The 19,549-nt window shown below is 41.5% G+C and overlaps 1 protein-coding gene across 1 annotated transcript in view; it reads left to right on the top strand.

Annotated features, from left to right (window-relative positions):
• The window catches only part of LOC145413995 (glutamate receptor 1-like), an 802,643-nt gene that overhangs the window by 726,818 nt on the left and 56,276 nt on the right, over window positions 1–19,549 (top strand). Inside the window, exons 22-24 of the mRNA XM_080283586.1 lie at window positions 13,465–13,575; window positions 13,715–13,826; window positions 16,485–16,579. Coding sequence (XP_080139712.1) covers window positions 13,465–13,575; window positions 13,715–13,826; window positions 16,485–16,579 — 318 coding nt within the window. The remainder of the gene's footprint in view (window positions 1–13,464; window positions 13,576–13,714; window positions 13,827–16,484; window positions 16,580–19,549) is intronic.

The raw sequence follows: 19,549 nt of genomic DNA on the forward strand, positions 1-19,549 counted from the left end.
TGTAAATGATATGCAAGAGGAGGTAAGTGTTCATTAAACTCTTCAGTTCTAGGTCTCTCTCCTAAGTTGAAGAAACACGGATATTATGTTCACTTTAACTTGGCCTAAAAATGTCCTATCTCTCCGTCTTGAATGCTAAGCTGAAACAAGAGATTAACTCCTTGAGTATGGTGCTAGTTAAGAAGAAGCGCTTTGGAGAAAGAATGTAGAGCCATAGTAGTGTATTTTTCTGCTACTTCGCAACGTGAAATAAACCGCAAGAGAAAAATCAGGGTCAAAATAAGAATGAACTGTAGTGGCAAGAATCGCTTAAGTCCTCACCTTACTGAATGGATTAACCACGTCACCCCTAGTACGTCATTTTTCTTTCTTGTTGTTACATGACGATTTTAATTCAAAGTTAGGAAGAACTTGTGTCAGTGAAGGGGTTAATGGTTCCTGTATTTCCCCCCTCAAGTTCAAAGAGTCACTGCTGAGCTGAACAAAATCGCTTGGAGGCAGGAAGAATGGTGTAAAATGGCGTCTTCTTGTTGAACGGGTTACCATCCACCCACTCTATCCACCTATTCACCTTTCCATCCACCCAAGTGCCAGTTCCGTACCACCAGTCCACCAGATCACTGCTCCATTCACACCATCCACCCACCCACTCCCCCATCCACACTACCCACTCCCCCATCCACACCCACTTACTCACCCCCCCCGCTCCCCCATCCACACTACCGACTCCCTGTCCATTGTCTGCCACCCATACACTCCCCCATCCACTTTCATGTCGACACTTCCTCCCACCCAGTCTCTCATCCACCCATCCACACCATTTATCTCCCCCCAGTCTCCAAACCACTCCTTGATCCAGCCACCCACTCCTCCATCAACACCGCCCATCCATTCATCCATTCTCTCATCCACTCCTAGACCTCTTATTCACATCACTCATCCACCCCCTCACCCTCCAATTCACACCATATATCCACACCCGCGTTTGGAATCACTCCCCATCACACCATTCATCCACCCACCCATCCCCCACCCATACAACCCATCCACAGTACTCATCCTCCCACCCACTTCTAATCCACTCATCCATCCAACCACGCCTCGTTTCTCCATCCACCGATTCCTCGTCCATTTCACTCATCCATCTATCGGTTCCCATCCACACTGCCCATCCACCGACCCTCTCTTCATTCACACCATTGATGTCACCCCTTCCACCCTCCCACTCCCCCATCCACCCAGCAGCTCCCCCGTCTACAAAACTCATCCTTCCCCCTCATTGCCTATTCACAGCACCCATCCGCTCCCCATCCACACTACTTGTCCACCCACCCTGCTACAATCATCTCAACTTCAGTCATTTTCTCTTTCTCTTCTCCTCCACACTTCCTTCTCTTCCACTTTTCCTCCCTCTGCACAACTACTCTCCCTCCCTCTTCAATAACCTGCTCACTCCCTCTACTCCAGCCCTTCTTCTTGCTCTACTTGGCCTTCTCTCCCTCTGCCTAGCCTTCTCTCCTTCTACTTTAAACCTTCTCTCCCTCTACTCCAGCCATCTCTCCCTCTCCTTCAACTTTTCTTTCACCTTCCTCTCCGTTCCTCTCTTCTCTCATCTTTTCCTACTAAGTCTTACCTCCTCCCTCCCATCTCCTGCAACTTCCCTGTTCCACTCCATCCCTCACACCTTCCATCCTTCCCTTCTCTCATTCAGCTTTCTCTTCCTTCCCTGCCAGCCTTCCCCTTTCTCTTCTTTCCTTCACTACACTTCAGTCCTCCCATAATGTTTGTCCTCACCTTCTTTCCTGTCAGCTTCTCTTTGTCTGATGTCAGTTTCGCATCCTTTCATATACTCTCACTGTAAGTTATCCTTTCTCCCTCATCGGTTTCCCTCCTCTCTCCCTTCAGCCCTGTTATCCTCCCTTCTTCTCCCCACCTTCCATCCATCTTAGCCTTCCTCCGTCTGTCCATCCCTAGTCTCCCTCCGCCCCTCCCTCCTCGAGTCTACCTCCGTCTCTTTCCTCCTATAGTCTCCCTCTCTCTCTCTCTCTCTCTCTCTCTCTCTCTCTCTCTCTCTCTCTCTCTCTCTCTCTCTCTCCATCCATCCATCCATCCCAACCTCCTGCCTCCTTCTCTTCCATCCTCCCAACCTCCTCTTCTTCTCTTCTTCTTTGTCTTACTCAGCCTCCCTCCTTTTCTCACATTAACCTCCCTCTCTCCCTCCATCTTAAGTGTTATTAATCACCCATTTCCATCCGGTTTTTATCCTTTTTTCCAGGAAGGTTCAGTCAGTGTATCCTCCCATCATGGTCGCATAGGATGTGTGGCCTTCACAGGAGACATGACTTGAAGCAGAAGGTATTTTTGCTGATTTTTTTCTTTATCGTTTCTATCATGCTTTTGTTTGTTTTTTGTCTCCGTTTTTTATCGTGTCTTTTTATAATTTTTTTTGTGCTCTTGTTTTTTCTTTGTTTTTATTGTGATTTCGTTTATTTATCCTTCGTTTTTTCTTGGTTTTATTTTTCTTCGATTTTTTTCATCGTGGTTGTATTTTTCATCGTTTTTATCGTGGATTTATTTTTCTTCGTTTTAATCGTGCTTTTGTTTTTGTATCTTCGTTTTTATTTATTTCGTTTTCGTGTTTTTTGTTTTCGTTTTGTTATTGGTTTTGTTTGCCTTTTTTCTTTTAATCATGATTTTGTGTTTTCTTCATTTTTTTTGTGATTGTGTTAGTACTTTTATTTATATTTTATCGTGTTTTTCGTTTTTTATCGTGAATCTTGTTTTGTGGGAGTTTCCTTTGAATCGTTTGTGTTTCTGTTTTGGTCGCGTAGAATCTATTTTTGTCGTTAACAAGGCTGGTGAGAGACGCTTATGGTAGCACTGCGATATAGCCAGCTCTGCTGCCTAAATATACAAACGATCCTTATGCTCCATCACTGTCCTCTGCTGGAAGGATGGCGAGCTGCGCAGATTCAGGCTGCAGTTAGCCCAGTTTAAATTCAGAAGAGCCTGTGGTTGCAACAATAACAAACGGCTACAACACGCTTTAACTCTTGCCTAACACTGATGTTTGAATGTTTTTGTTGGGTGTGTGTTTTTTTTTTTTAGTGTGTGTGTGTGTGTGTGTGTGTGTGTGTGTGTGTGTGTGTGTGTGTGTGTGTGTGTGTGTTTTAGTTAGTATTTAGTGTATATTTGGTCCAGAGTTTCGCGTTACGTCCTTGCCACTCAGTCTATTATTGTCGTTCACAAGGCTTAACCTTTAGGCTGACATTAATTTTCTTTTCTTTTTTGTTTGCCTTTTCTTTATACTTTCTTGCGTGTTTTCCCCCATTCTATAGTATTATATTACTTTTTATTATATTTCAACTTTATATTACTTAATTATGAGAGTTTGGAGAGGAGTACAGAGGGGGAGTGATTGGTGAAAGGAGAGCAGTGTGGCTTTAGGAGAGAGGGAAGGGATGCGTGGATCAAAGTGTTTGCTGTGAAACAAGTGTGTGAAAAAGTATTTAACGAAAGGAGCAGGATGTGTTTTGGGCATTCATGGATTTAGAGAAAGCGTATGATAGAATTGATAGGGGAGGCTTTGTGGACTGTTTTAAGATTGTATGGACTTGATGGTAGGTTACTAAAAAGGGTGTGAAAAGTTTTTATGTAAATAGTAGAGCTGAGTGTGTAAGAGTGGGAAATGTTGTGAGTGACTGGTTTCCTGTGAAGAGTGGGGCTGCGACAGGGATGTGTGATGTCATAGCAGCAGTTGTTTAATATTTACATGGATGGTGGTGTAAGGAGGTGAATGCAAGAGTTTTAGGTGGAGGTATGAGTCTGGTGAATGTTGATGGTTGGAGAGTGGAATCTGGAAGCAGCTGCTGTTTGCAGATGATACTGCACTGGTGGCTGATTCAGAGGAGAGATTGAGGAACAGTTGGTAGAAGGGAGTTTGGAAGGGTGTGTGAAAGGAGGAAATTGAAAGTAAATGGAGAATAGGAGTAAAAGTGATGAAGTGTACGAGGTTGGTAGATGGTAGGGGGATGAATATAACTTTGAATAGCGAGTTGCTATGAGGAGGTAGAGGTGTTTTAAATATCTTGGGTCACATGTTGCTGTGGATGGAAGAATAGGTGCAGAAGTGAAGTTTAGAATAAATGAAGTAGGAAGAAAGGTGCTGGGAGGAATGAAAAAAGTGTTTAGATGTCGTTCACTTAGAATGGATGTAAAGAGAAGGTTGTATGAGAGGTGTTGTGGTACCGACTGCGTTATATATGGGGCTGAAACATGGAATAATGGGTGTAGCAGAGAGGAAAAGTTTGAATGTAATGGAGATGAGGTGTCTGAGGAGTATGTGTGGAGTGGCCAGCAGCGTATGGATCGGAGTGCGAAATGATGAAGTGCGAAGGAAGGAAACTGGGAGTTGTTCGGGAGATGGCTGGTAGGAGGTTGAGCAGGAGGGTGTTGCGATGGTTTGGGCATATGGAGAGAATGGATAATGAGCGATTGGTGAAAAAGATAACTAGGTCTGATGTGAGAGGTGTAAGGCTGAGAGGAAGACCACACGAATAGGATGGATGGACAGTGTGAAGAGAGCACTGGACTCTGCGAGAGGGATGTCTGTTGAGCAAGGAGAGAAGTGGCTGTGCGTGACAGAAATAAATGGAGAGAAAGTGTGAATGAATGAAAGTGATGACGCAGCCCTGAGTGAAGGATATTCTCCCGCATTTGGTCTGATCAGCTAGTCAGGTCAGGTGCAGGTAGAGGGGATGGGTCCTGTTAGCATGATGTGGCAGGGGTAAACCAGCTCTGCTGTCGAGAGCCCTGCTGCGGATGTCACTGATTGCATTACGCAGTTGATCTTCATTGTGATACGGTGTGGTGCGGTGAGGATCTGTCGTTCTACCCTTATTCAGGGCCCTAAGATGCGAATGAATGTGTTTGAATGGATGAGTAATTGGGGAGTGCGTCGTCCTGTCTCAGCTACCTCACGCTTTCCTTGGGGAAGCAGCCTAGGTATATAGATAGATTACTTTTTTATATTTTCTTATTGTCAGTTACAGAGGTTTACATTACTGAATTTGGTTTTGATTTTTACCATCTCCTCATACTGGTAGTTTTTCTAGATTTTCATTGTTCAGTGTCTTGGTTTTTTTTTTTCGATTTTGCTTCACTACTTTCTTGTGCTGTAATTCATGCATAATTTTATACGTATCATAATCATTCGCTGAGCATTACGTTCAGGCTGACAGTTTTTAGGTTCTTTTTAAAATGCCGTTTGTATGTAATTTTCACAGTTTTGTGTTTGATCGTGCCTTCGTCTTACTTATCAAATGGTATTATTCACCGGAAAGCTTTACTCGTAGGCATTGACTTGATTACTTCCATGCTGTTTGTTTGGTGATTTTCATTGTTCCAGTTTCTCTACAATGTGTGTCAGATCGTGTTTGGTTTTATTAGAATCACTCACCGGTACTTGTCTTTGAGGATGACTATGTGTGTGTGTGTGTGTGACATGTGTGTGTGTGTGTGTGTGTGTGTTACTATGATGGGGCCTTTGCCTTCTGTTTTTTAGCTATTTTCAGGATTTTCTTACCACTTACAGTAATTTTTACTTTTTAACTAGATTTATTACAGTAATTGTTTATTCATCGCGCCTTATTTGTGGTGTCTGTTTTTTTAATTCTTTATGTTTGTAATTTGTTTGGATTCTTTCGTGCTTCATATTCCCTTGTTTTATTATTTATTATTTGTCATTTGTGCGCCATGGATTCTTTACGTGCTTCATATTCCCTTGTTGTATTATTATTTATTATTTACATCATTTTGTGCGCCATGGATTCTTCGTGCTTCATATTCCCATAATTTTATTATTTATCATTTTGTCATTTGTGCGCCATATTGCTCATTGAATTATTTTCATTTTCCATTTATTTTGGTGTTTTTAATATCACTATTATTCCCTTTTGCTTTTTTATAATTTAAATTTGCGTTTCACATTGTTTCCTTGTTGCCATACTATGTGCCAATGTTTTCAACAAGTTAATTTTCATGTTTTTATAACTTTTTGTCCCAAGTAGTACAGACGGCCAAATCCAACGTGTGTCCCTCACTGCTCACTCACTGAGATTACTGTACCTTTGTGAAGGATGAGTCTCTCTCTCTCTCTCTCTCTCTCTCTCTCTCTCTCTCTCTCACTCTCTCTCTCTCTCTCATGGGGGTAAGTGGATAATGGTAGTTTATCTGGTATGCTTGTTGCGTCTGGTGTGTGTCTGAGGTGCTTGTGATGTGTCCGGAATGTGTCCAAAGACAAAGAACACTCTCTGGGATGTGCTGATGTGGTGGATACTAGGGATGGGTGCGACTCTCATATGTTTCCATTGTCTTGCTCTTGTAGGCCATAAATGATTACACGTTCACTATAAATTCTAAGTTTTACCGTCTTTTGTCCCTTTTTTTCTTGGGTTTTCTGCTTAACGCTGCCATTTTATCTTCCTTTTCGTCCTCCGTCTCTTTCTCTATGTCCATCTATCTACTTCACAGTCATTCCATCGTCCCATCCCTTGTCTGCCTCCACCTCCCCCCTCCCCCCTCAGCTGTCGTCGTGAATTTAGCAGCGTGTCGTCAGTGGTCGTGCTCAGAATTATGGCGTGCCGAGGTGGTCATTGCGTCTGTCGTTCCCTTCCATCCCTGGCGACATTTTTAGTCCCTTCCACACCGTGTGCCGTATTTCCTTATTTAACTCTTGCTACCATCAGGCGACTTGCTGTGTGGGTATTTAGATGGACCTTTCATAGCAAAGGATTTATAAGCAGTTCCCATTATCTCATATTTGTACGGTGATGTGTTTGGATTCTGCCACCAGCCGACATTATTCAACATAGGACAGACCTCGAGTGTGTGTGTGTTTAGATAGATAGATAGATAGATATGTAGAGATAGATAGAGATATGGGAAAATAGAACAGTGCTATGGAGTCCTGTCTCCCCTGGGAATTAGTTTACTCTTTAGATAGATATATATATATATATATATATATATATATATATATATATATATATATATATATATATATATATATATATGTATACATATATATATATATATATATATATATATATATATATATATATATATATATATATATATATATATATATATATATATATATATATATATATATATATATATATAGATAGATAGATAGAGAGATAGAGAGAGAGAGAGAATCTTTGAAAATACGTAGTAAAATGTTATGGAGTCCTCAGTGTCCTCCAAATTAGTTAACCCTCTTTATATAGATAGATAGATAGATAGACAGGTAGATAAATAAATTAGTAGAAAGGTAGATACATATAGTTAGAGGGATCGGTGGAAATAGTAAACTGTTATGGAGTCCTCTCACTCTTCAGTCTCGCATGCTCGGGACAACCATTTTTATTTCAGCCAATGCCAGACGTCTTTATTGAGCTAGGAGTGAGTCACAGGAGCCTGAGAGTTAAGATGCCAGCTGAATACAGACCCCCAGCATCATGTCTTGTCCCAGCACCAACATGAACCCGGGTCTTGTCAACGGGTCTGTCTCTCTCCATCAACACAACCTTCTGTATAATTCTCCCATTCACCAACTCCGGCCACCCTCTTCACTTTATGCTATTATGGACTTAGGTCTGTATTCTGGGTAGTACAGGAGGCTTCGCTAGCTCCTCTTCCTTAGCGACTTATCTTTGTACGCCACATACATCGTTTTTATATCGGCATAGTTAACATCAGTAAGTCATGAGGATATTTTTCTTTTTTTAATGTGCAGAGTACGTCTCTAAGGAGCGGTGTCACGAACTAGCCAAGGCCACTTGGGCCCGTATTCTCGTCGGCTAACAACTTTTTCCAAACAAGTTTTTTGCCTGTAACATCTTATTGACCATATCTGTGTTATATAAATCATTATAATATCGTCATACTCTGCCTAGATATTGACAGAAGGACATTAACCAGCCATATCTAAAAATAAATTGCTACGGAAGAGATGCTATTGAATATAGCTGTGAGATATGCCAAGATTACAAAAACCACGGTGTCCATCCCTTTCCCTGCCATTCGCTACTTTGTGTTATATTTCCCCAGCGACAGGCAGTTTACGTGCTACCTTCATTGTCATGGCGTATTATAGTTTATCGTTTCTGTAACTAAAATCTTTTTAAACTGGAGGGTTTCAGCACAGCCTTAGTTAACTCCTTCACTCCTACAGGTCCGACCAAACTTGTATAAATTCGTACATAGATACCTATAGCTTGAATAACATGGACAACACGTCACGGGACTAAATAGGTCAGCTGTACACAAGGGAAAAGTAGTTAATCAAAAATATTAAAAACTGTGACGAATAACGTTTTCTCCAAGTAACAGAAAATAATTGGTTTCTTTAACCGTTTGCTCTGCCACACACATCTTTACTGACGGCTCCAAATTTTGTCATGGTGTTGGGTTTGCTGTTGTGTTTCCTGACTCCTCCTTCCAGAGTACTCTTCCTTCCGTTGCAAGTGTTCTTACTGCAAAACTTTTTTTTTTTGCTCTGAAGTCACTTCCTAGGTTCTCTTCCTCCACCTTTGTTATATTCTCCGATTCTCTCAGTACGTTTACTTCCTGACTCACCTCGCCATCTTCTCATCCTCTAGTCACCGAAGTTCAGGAGTGGCTGTTCCACCTTTCTGTTTGCAAAAAGTCCTTTCGCTTCTGCTTGGTTCCTAGCCATATCGAGATTACTGGTAATGAACAAGCTGACTCGCTGGCACGTTCTCCTACTCTCTCCTTCAGGTTCTTCATTCCTGCTGCTGATTTTTTTCCTCTTCTAGCCAGTCCCTTTCGTGAACTTTTGCAGTCTTCCTGGAACTTTCAGGTTCACAACACACTTCACTGTGATAAACCCTCGGTTCTTCTCTGGCGCACAGCGACCCACCCCAGTCGTCGATGGGAGACTATCCTTGCTGGTCTTCACATGGGTCATTTAATGAGCCATGACCCTCAGCCCGTCTGTTCACACTGTAACTGCCCGATGGCTATCCGTCACCTTTTTCTTGATTGTTCGTCTACGCTCCAGCACAGTCTCTCAGCGTTCTCCTTCCTTTCTTCACTATGTCGGCCCCCACAGCTTACTGATTTCCTAGGTGACTCTTACACTGTTTCTGTTTCCAGTATTATCGCTCTTCTTACTGATCTTCCCATCATACGCTGAATACAATTATTTACCCCGCTTCCTTCTACCTTAGTGCCATATAGGCATATTATGGCTTGATGTTAGTTCTTCATTATTCCTTCCTTCCTTCAAGCGTATGCCAGGTGATTTTATTCATCTCTTGGAAACATGCCAGTCAAGAGTCTACGGCTGTATTTTAAGTGGTTGCGGTCACTTCTTAGCACCTCTATTTAAGCGATCTATGCTGCACACGACGCCTCGATATTCTCCTGTATGTTATTACTAATACAAACTATGTCGATATTTAAGGGATATAAAGAGCATACAGGCAAATGTTGAGTCGTAATATGCAAAGTAAATCGCCGAAGAGATGCAACAGAGCCTCCTCTCCTACCCACATTGCCACCCGTAAGGTAGTATTCTCGTCAGCTTAAATATCTCTCAAGCACCGCTCTCTGAGTGATTTATTTTGCATATTCCGCCTGGATAGGCCTATTCTTTTATCTGTAATATACACATCCCTGTTGGAAGGACATTAGTAAAGATTTGAGAACAGTGGAGGAGAATTGTTTGAGAGGACTAAAGATAATGGAAAAGAGCAAGTAGGATAGAGGGAGGAATGGATGGAGAGAAGGACTGGAGGAGGAGGAGGAAGAGTTACACAGAGGTAAAGATACATCGGCCACACAGACCTTAGGTACGCTGCGAGACAGACAGTAATCTCCAACCAAGGAAGGGTCTTGAGGAAGAAAGAAGTTCGTGAAGAGTTTATTGGAGACAGAATCCTTTAAGTTCGAAGAGTCTGTATAAATCTGAATAAAATCGTCTGGAGAGATAACAAGAACACCTGAGGAGCGACCCGGACAAATTGTGTGTGTGTGTGTGTGTGTGTGTCTGTCTGTCTGTCTGTCTGTCTGTGTTTGTGTGTTTTACAAGAAAGAAAGGTTGAAAAATGAATGAGACAGACAGAGAGGGAGGTAAGAGGCTAAAAACTGCAGATATTTTCCGTCTTATCGCTTTGCAGATTTTTACTCCCGAAGACGTCACGCATATTACCGGCCGAAAATGTTATATCCATCCATCCATCATCCAATCCTACGTTGCCCCATGAGGAGCGTAGGAGCCCGGGGCTAGGCAGTTGGTCCTGACATTTAAGATGAGAGTGACCAGCCTCACTCATCCCTGAGTGGCGTTACGTGAGCAGTAAACCCCAGCCACTCCTTGGATATAAACCTTCACCGGCTCAATCCGACTGGAGCATAATAATTACCCACTAAACCACCAGGTGCCAAAATTTGGTTATATGGTTACCACCCAGCATAGTAAATGGTTTCCTAGTGTACAGGAAACCATTTGGCGTATCACTCAGTGTAGAGTCACCCACAGGCAGAAGGAAGAGGAAAGAATGAAGGAAAGAAAGGCGGAAGAGGGAGTGTAAAGTCACCCGTAGGCAGAAGGACGAGGAAAGACTGAAGGAATGAAAGACAGAAGAGGATGGAAGGAAAGAAGGATGGAGGAGAGGAAAGAGCAGACACCCAAGAGCATCACTACATCGAGTGAGTGGATGGTGAGCGTCCCCATCTACAGTCATCCCCAAGTGAATGGATTGACAGACTGCCTAACCACATCAGGCTAAGAGCATCATTTATATCTTACTTTTGCTGCATCCCAATGCATTTATTCAGGTGAGGTTGGTGTTTTCGAATTGGATGTTTTATAATGACCCTTATTAACCCCTTCAGTGCCAGAGATTATTCCCATGTCGAATAAAATCGTCTGGAGGTAGCGAGAAGGGGCTATAAAGATTAATGTAGTGACGCAGGTTGTCCCCTGACTACTTAGGTTAGGAAAGGTTAGGTTAGGAATGGTTAGGTTAGGTTAGGCAATGGTTGACTAGAGTAGGGTAGGGCAGGGTAGGGTAGGGTAGGGCCGGGTAGTGTAGGGCAGGGCAGGGCAGGGTAGGGTAGGGTAGGTTAGGTTAGGTTTGTTACCCTCTAAACCAGATTAAGTCGCTTGTCGGTAGCAGGACTGTAATACATAATCCGTCATCGCAGTGAAGGGGTCATGTATCCAGACTGATTTAATGCAATAAGAAAGCTTGTTTTTCTCCCTGCTACCTTCACACGATTTCCTCAGCATGGAGGAAAATCGCAGTGAAGTTACTGTATACGATTTCTTTTAAACTCCTCCAGTACGAAAGGTCTCCTTGAGCTAAATAAAATCTTGCAGATATAATGAAAGACGTCCTCAGGCTGGAGAGAAACAGTAGGAATCAAAAATACTGTCACCTCTCCTCCCTCCCTCTCTTGTCTTTGAAAACCAATGTGGCGAATCCTCAGCAAACAACATTGATGACACTGATCTGTGGCAAAATAAATTAATCAGTGTCGGTTGCTGAGAATTCACCACATGGCTTTTCCAAGTCCAAGAAGAGAGAAAAACAGGAGAGATGATACAACACTTGATGCCGACTGTACATGGATACTGGTGAGTTAAAGTTTTTCATATTATCACTCGATGTTAGGTCCGCCCAATGTAAATACATACTCTGACTAATTGCGCTGCAGTGCGCCGTTTTTGCTGTGTTACCGTAACAAATGGACAAACCAACAAACGTACAGAAAACGAATCATTATAATATACATTATTATTATTATTATTATTATTATTATTATTATTATTATTATTATTATTTTCTGTACTGCCAGACGATTTTAGCCAGTCTTGTCTCAGAGTGTTGCAATGTAGGAATTATCTCCTCAGATCGATGACGTAATAAATCGGTGACGTATTAGTCTCAGAGTGTTGCAATGTAGGAATTATCTCCTCAGATCGATGACGTAATAAATCGGTGACGTATTAGTCTCAGAGTGTTGCAATGTAGGAATTATCTCCTCAGATCGATGACGTAATAAATCGGTGACGTATTAGTCTCAGAGTGTTGCAATGTAGGAATTATCTCCTTAGATCGATGACGTAATAAATCGGTGACTTATTAAATCGATAACTTATCAGATCTATGACGTAGTAAATCAATGGCATATTAGAACGCTGACATAGTTAATCGATGGCGTATCAAATTGGTGACGTATTAGACCGATGACATAAAATCGGTGACGTATTAGAGCGGTGACGTATTTGATCGATGACGTACTTGATAGATGACTTATTGGATTGATGACCTTTTCGATGGTTAACGTATTGGACCGATGACGTATTATATCGATGGCGTATTGGACCGATGACGTATTAGAAAGATGACGCATTGGACTGATGACGCATTGGACTGATGACGATTTGATGTAACTAATGGTAAAGTTCTAGTAGTGAAGGGGTAAAGGAATACTCTAACCTGCCTGGCTGAAAAGGCCCACCTAAACTGTATTATATTGTGTGTGAGTAGCAGGAACAAGGAATGATAAATTATTGGGTGGAAGAGGTGAGAGGAAGATGGGGTTGGGAAGGAAGAGAGAAAGAGCGAGGGGTTTTTGTAATCTGGAGAGAGGAAGAGAAGACGGAGAGAGCGGTGGTTTGGGGAGGAGGGAAAAAGGGAGAAGAAGGATAGATAAATTATAGGGCTGAAGAGTTGAGAGGAAGATGGGGTTGGGAAGGAAGAGAGAGAGAGAGAGGGGGGGGGGGAGTTTGAGGTCTGGAGAGAGGAAGAGAAGTGTGAGAGATAGAGAAGGTTCGGGGAGGAGGAGAAGGAGGGAGGAAGGAATTGGGGAGGAGTAGAGGGAGATGTGGGTGATAAGAAGGAGAGGGAGGAGGTGTTGGGAATGAAAGTTGGAGGAGGACGAGAGGGAGAGGGAGAAGTGTTGGGAATGAGGGGGAGAGGGAGAAGGGTTAGGAACGAGAAAAGGAGCGAGAGAAGGTGTAAGGAAGGAGGAGGAGAGGGAGAAGGAGAGGGAGAAGAGGTGTGGAGGAAGAAGGGGGCAGAGGGAGGAGGGAAGGGGGAACTTTCCAGTAGTGTGTACATCAACAAATTTCATTCAAGTATTTCTTCCCACACCTGGCTTGACCCCGTAGGCCGCCTTCAGTCGGTGACATTATCTGTGAATCTCCCTCGTTATCCGTTAGTCGTCTTATGACCTTTCTTTGCCACGTTAATGTCCTTTCTAGTGCATAATTACTCGTCTCCTTCGTTTGTCGTACATACACGTAGTAAACCTTTAAAATTACCACATTCCTCTGCCGTTATCATTTTCTACCTTGTCACAAGGCTTTTGTTGCCTGGCGGTAGATTATTTATTCATTCATTCATTAATTTTTTTTCTCTTTTTCAGATCGGGACGTGGGGCGACACACGAGGACTGGAAACAGTGGCGGTCAAGCACACGAGCCACATGACTGACCGGGTGATGGCTGACAGATCTTACATCGTTACATCCATACTGGTGCGTCTCTCTCTCTCTCTCTCTCTCTCTCTCTTTATGAATAAGGACTTTTATATAAACGAGTATTAAACAGTTGAAAAATCAGTGTGATCCCATTTTCCTTGGGATAATATAGCGGCTCCGTATTCTCTCCTCACAGGAAAAGCCATTCTTGATGATAAGGAAGGACGGTAACTGCACTGGCAATGATCGTTACGAGGGATACGCTAAAGACCTCGCTGACCTCTTGGCATCCTTCCTCGGAATTAACTGTGAGTATATGAGTTTGGGGGCTTGTGCTGGAAAATGGGGAGGTGTTAGAGGGTAAAGTAGTATTTCTGGGGTATCTTCGGTAAATTTCTGGGAATGATCTTTACGAGGGCGAAGCTAAGGGCCTCGCTGACTCCTTGCCCTGTTTCCTCAGAATTATGTGGGAGTATTTGATTTTTCGGTGTATTTAAGGGGAGGGGGTAGAGAGTAAGTTTGAGAGCTCCGTATCTGTATCTATTCTTTTTCAAGAGGTATTTGTGTAAGCAGATTTCTATTCAACATAAATACTCCATCTTTTTGTGCTGGAGGTAGAAACGATATTTCTGATTTTTTTTATTTGCTGAGAATTCTTGGTCGTTTTTTGCCTTCCATCTTACCAAAGATGTAAGGAAGTTACCATATATGAAGAAGTAAACAGTTCTGTGTTTTTACAATACTGGAGGGACTTTTATAATTTTCAAACTCCATCTTACTGTAATACACTATTTTTGTGGTGCTTCACTTGAGATAGATACTGTTATGCTGGTAGGATTAGGCTAGTGTTTTATATCTGGAAATGCGAGGAAAATGATAGAAATTAAGTATTGTGGCATAGGATTAGGTTAATGTTTGTATCTTGAGATACGAGGAACACCCTGAAAATTTCGGCATGTCTGTTTTGTTTACTTTCTTTCCTTAGGAATTAGTTCATGCCATTATTGTTGGTGTGTATTATTAATTTAAATGCATTATTGCATTGGAAAATGTGAGTTTTGTCCTAGGCTCTAGGAATGTGCATTATTGCATCACAGTGTGAGTTCTCTCCTGGGCTTGAGAGTGTTCTGGACTGCCAAGGGGTGTTTAAAACGGACCTGCCCTGCTTTCTGTCAGTTAACCGAGAGTGACAGATGGAGTGGGTTGTGTGCATGGGGATCAGTTTGTGTTTAGTCAGTGAGACGGAGTAGCGGACCTTTAGTTTGCGCGCAATTGCGGGTCGGTGAGCAAGAGTCAGTCAAGTAGTGAGAGTCAGAGAGTCTGTAACAATCAGTGAGTAGTGAGAAAGTGCTCAGTTAGTGATTCAGTCAGTGAATTAGTGCTGGAAGGAGAGAAACAGAGAGAGTTACTGAGTCAGACAGTGAGAGATAATCAGTGAAGGATGGGGTAGTCAGAGTCAGTAAGGCAGCGTCAGTGAGTCAGTGAATGGAAAGTGAAAGAGTAGTAATGAATAGAGGACAGAGTTAACGTGGGAGAGAAGAGTCAGTGTTTTGCAGGTGTGCTTCACCCATGCCAGAAGGAATAAAGCCCAGAAGTGTTCATCGGTCTTTCATTAACGTCGTAGTTTATATACGCGTCGTTGTTGACGTACCTACGGTCCCAAAGGTTTAACAATATTTATGCATTTTTAGAGTCCTAGGAAATGTTTTCATTGTATGTCAGGATGGGGGTACGTCTTGTGGTTGGTAACATGATGCGGTTCAGTTGCTAGTATCAGATCGAAGTAGAATCGGTTCCACTGAGGACGAATTCTTCGGGGCGACCGTCTCATACTCTTTCCTTAGCTGCTTTCTGACACTTAATCAAATAGCTGTTTAACCAACAGTAATTGTTCCTTGAGTGTTAAGGCGGTCACTGGGTGTGTAGGTTAGGAAATAAAAAAGGAAGGGGGGTAGAACAATGTAAGGGGTGGAACAAAAAAAAAGTACTCGATTTTTAAAGTGTTGCAGTGGAAATGTCAGAAGTAAAGAGGTAAGTGTGTGTTAATGTTTTAGCTAACGTGGCCGCACTTTAGTATTATATTCATGAAAAATTCCTACCATTTTCTTTAGCTGAGGAAGTTTCTAGTTGAGCAAAAAGTTAATCGTGAGGTATCAATTCTTTGACTAGTAAAATTTCTTGGAGCTGAATATAACCGTCTTGTGATAGCCTGTGCAGAATAAATGAAAGCGTATATAGAGTGTGAAAGTGTTATTTTTGGAGACATGTTTCTTTCTTTAGTGGCAGTTATTTATTATTATTTTTCATAGAGTTCGACGTGCAGGAGATATTTATTGTGCATTAGAGACTCTCTTCACCATAATGAGGTGTTAGAGGGTAAAGTAGTATCCCACATAATTCTGAGGAAATAGGGCATCATCATCATCCCGTCTGTAACCTCAGAATATTTTGTTTAGTATAATGACTGGAATATCAGAGGGACAAGTGATTAAATTTGGATCAAAAAAAGGTCAAAGGTCAAGGTCTGAAAAACAGGTAAAAAAAAAAAAACAGGTTGCCTTAGTGGAGGTATGGGCTCTCTTAGTCTTCTTGTTTAATAATGGCACTTTTTTTTTTCCCCGCTATGTGGGGTTTCCTTTCTGTCACATAGTTATGTTATTGTATACGTGCTGCCTTCTTTCCTATTAATCTGTTTACTCGCGTCTATTTCCCCCGAGACACATTGCAACGTGTTAAGGCTATATTGTATTTTTTCTTGATCACATCTTTGTTGTTGTTTCCTTACCAATTTCCTCTTGTAAATGTACTTAGCCAGTTTTTTTTTTTTTTTTTTCATAGTTTCCCCTAGATACTAAAAACTTTGAAGAACAATCGTGTCGCCCAGCAATTACATATAATCATATGCTCTTATTCATGCTGGCTTATTTATCTGTTAACCTATTTACTCACGAGATTTTTTTTTGCAGACACATTGCAGCTCGTGAAGGACAACAAGTACGGTGGCCAGAACGATGGCCAGTACGGTGGCTGGGACGGCATGGTGGGGGAGCTGGTGAGACAGGTCAGTGTTGCCTTTATTTTACTTCAGTTACCCTCCATTGGTTTTCTCTTCTTCATTTTCTTTTAACTCATTCTCTCACATGATGTAATTGTAAGTTCAGTCTTACATCTCCTGACTAAGTTTATTCAGCTTAGAACTAGTGGGATTATATTGCCGTCATTAACCTCGCTTTACAATAGGTCTCCTAAACGGTGAATAAAAATCTTTTAAAATGAGAGAGAGAGAGAGAGAGAGAGAGAGAGAGAGAGAGAGAGAGAGAGAGAATCCCCCCAGGTTACAGTATAAATAATCTGCCACCAAAAATTATTCTTGATGTGTTGGATTTCTGACCTGCTTTTAAATGATAAAAAAAATATATAGATTTATGTTATAAAATATGCAACCCAATAATCCTCTTTGAAGAGGAAGAGGAAGCGTCAGTCAAATTAGTCTCTTCCTCTCCCTCTCCCTCTCTCTCTCTCTCTCTCTCTCTCTCTCTCTCTCTCTCTCTCTCACGATGCAGGGTCAGACAGAATTGACAAATTGGATGGGTGGATAGATAAATGAATATAGATAGGTGTTTGAATAGATAAATAAATAGATGTATTTACCCTGGGTCCATCTCACAAGCATTAGTCAAAACATTTCTCTTTGATGAGAAACCCAGAAATCTGATAACTTAAAACGTGTTATGATTGTATTAATGATAAATTATTTATGTGGTGTGTACTAAAGACATTATTTCTACTACCGTGAACTATCATTATGGGGAGTGTACAGTATAAATATACTGTTCGCAGAAATTTTTAAATTACCAATAGTAACGTATTTAGATAATCATCATCGTAATGTATTTAGATTATCATCATCATCATCATCATCATCAACAACATCCTGCCCTTTTATCACTCTGTAGGTGGGATTAGGTTGGGTACAGCAAGCGAGGAATAGGAAAAAAATACGTTAGTCGGAGAACTAATCAGCAGTATGCCCAAAAGAAGTGGGCCGCATACCCATTCATTCACCATGCATATCCCAGGAATCCTTGCCTTAATATTAATAATGTAAAAATATATAATAACATAGGGTAATAATGTATAAACTGTGAATTCAGCATTGCTTGTGACAGTTTGTACAGAAAAGTACCCAGGTTATTCGTGACGAAGCCAACTCGAATAAACAGAGCCCCAGTTCTGAAAATATTCTATAGAGAAAAGGAAAATAATATAAAATTATAAAGCAATGAAATGAAATAGGAGTACATAATATAGATAATACACAGAGATTCTCATGTGTATAGACCCATATAATTATCAGGGTTAATGGTGAAGGTTACCTAATTTCCAGTGTGGATCTAGTTTGACATTTGTTTGGTGTACTCCGCTAGTGTGACCGTGAGCGTGAGTGAGTGGCCTGAGGTCTGTGTCCAGCTGTTTTAGGGAGAATGTGGCTGCTTTGTTTGACCAGGATATGATTTCACACTTGGAAGGTATTTATTTATTATGCATAGCTGCTGTTTACCGGCACATTTATGTTAGTCATGAATTAGAACTGTTAGGGTGCTCGTTATACCAGTCTGGTAGTTAATCGTAATTATCCTATTGTGTAGCCCCAGTTACTACATTATGTTTTTATAACTGTATAGATACGTGGAGGCATGTCTTAAAGTGCAAGGGTTAAATATTCTGTTGTAATGTAATAATATGCTTTCAGTGGTATGAGCTCGACTCAGTCTGTTGGTTCCTTCGGGGATGGAGATAATTGCATTACTCTCCTCTCAGGTGATACACAGCAAATGCGGAATCATTGGCTTTTGTCGGTCAATTATCGTGATTACCTTAATTTTCACTTTTACTATTTACTATTTATTTTTTAAATTCAAGGAAGAGGGAACCAAAGGTCAGGAGCCCACAAATTGTTTCCTCCAAGAAAAAACAAAAACAAGATAACAGAGAGGCACTGCAGTTTATATGTTTAAGTGCTAGTGATTTAGTCCGTTAACTGAACTATAGTGTTACAATGCATAGCTGCAGCCAGGAATACCGTACCACATCACAGACAATCCATCACCCACAACACTGTACTCAGAGGAATGTGTTGAGGTCTTGCTATCTCATTATTGGGTTTCAGAGTATGATCGCTCGATGTCTGCCTGTTATCACAGGCGAGTCAACAGACTGGTGTCCGTAAAATAACCTTATATTGATTTAAAGTTATTTTCTGTCACTGTTTTGCCGGGTTTTTCTTTCTTCACGGAATGATTATGTGAAATCTTTCAGGTCGAAACTTGTGTGAATGAGCTTAATTTACGGCAAGACATATCTTTCATCTGGGGACTCCTAATGCACTGAAGGAAGAAAATATGCACCACTCAATGTCAGACACTGCTGTGAAATAACACCCAGATGGAATGAGGAGACAGAGAAGAAAGGGGACGAGAGGAAGAAGATAGGAAGGTGGGAAGAGGGAGTGTAAAATGCCAAAAGATGGAATAAAAGGAGGAGGAGGAGGAGGAGGAGAGTAGGTGGACAAGGAACAGAGAGATGCCGAGAAAGAGGAGATGAGGAAGTGGAGGAGTTGGAGGAAGAAGAATGTAAGGGAGGAGGAGGAGCAAAATAGGGGGGTAAAGAAGCAGAGGAAAGGTGAATAAGAACAGAAAAACAGAGGAGAGGATGAAAGAAAAGAAGTGGAAGGTAATGACGATGTCACGGGGTTTTTGTGACTAAGCAAAATTAAAGAATAATATTCAATAATACTTGATACTTTAAAATGTTGCTTGAGAACAAAGGACAAAGAATTGACTTGTGAAAATCAAGCAATGATTACTTTATGCCGGCTTACTTCGCCGATTCTCTAAGGACGAGAATATATAAACTTTCTCAACAGTACACAGCAGAGACTAATTACTCACACGTGCTGTTTATTGGTACTGTTAGCCTCTGGAGAAAGTGACTCCACCCCTGACAATCAATAACTAATGCTATTAACCCC

The sequence above is a fragment of the Coenobita brevimanus genome, chromosome 1, assembly GCF_032717465.1.
Source record: "Coenobita brevimanus isolate Jiangsu-jjx chromosome 1, ASM3271746v2, whole genome shotgun sequence".
NCBI classification, from domain to species: domain Eukaryota; kingdom Metazoa; phylum Arthropoda; class Malacostraca; order Decapoda; family Coenobitidae; genus Coenobita; species Coenobita brevimanus.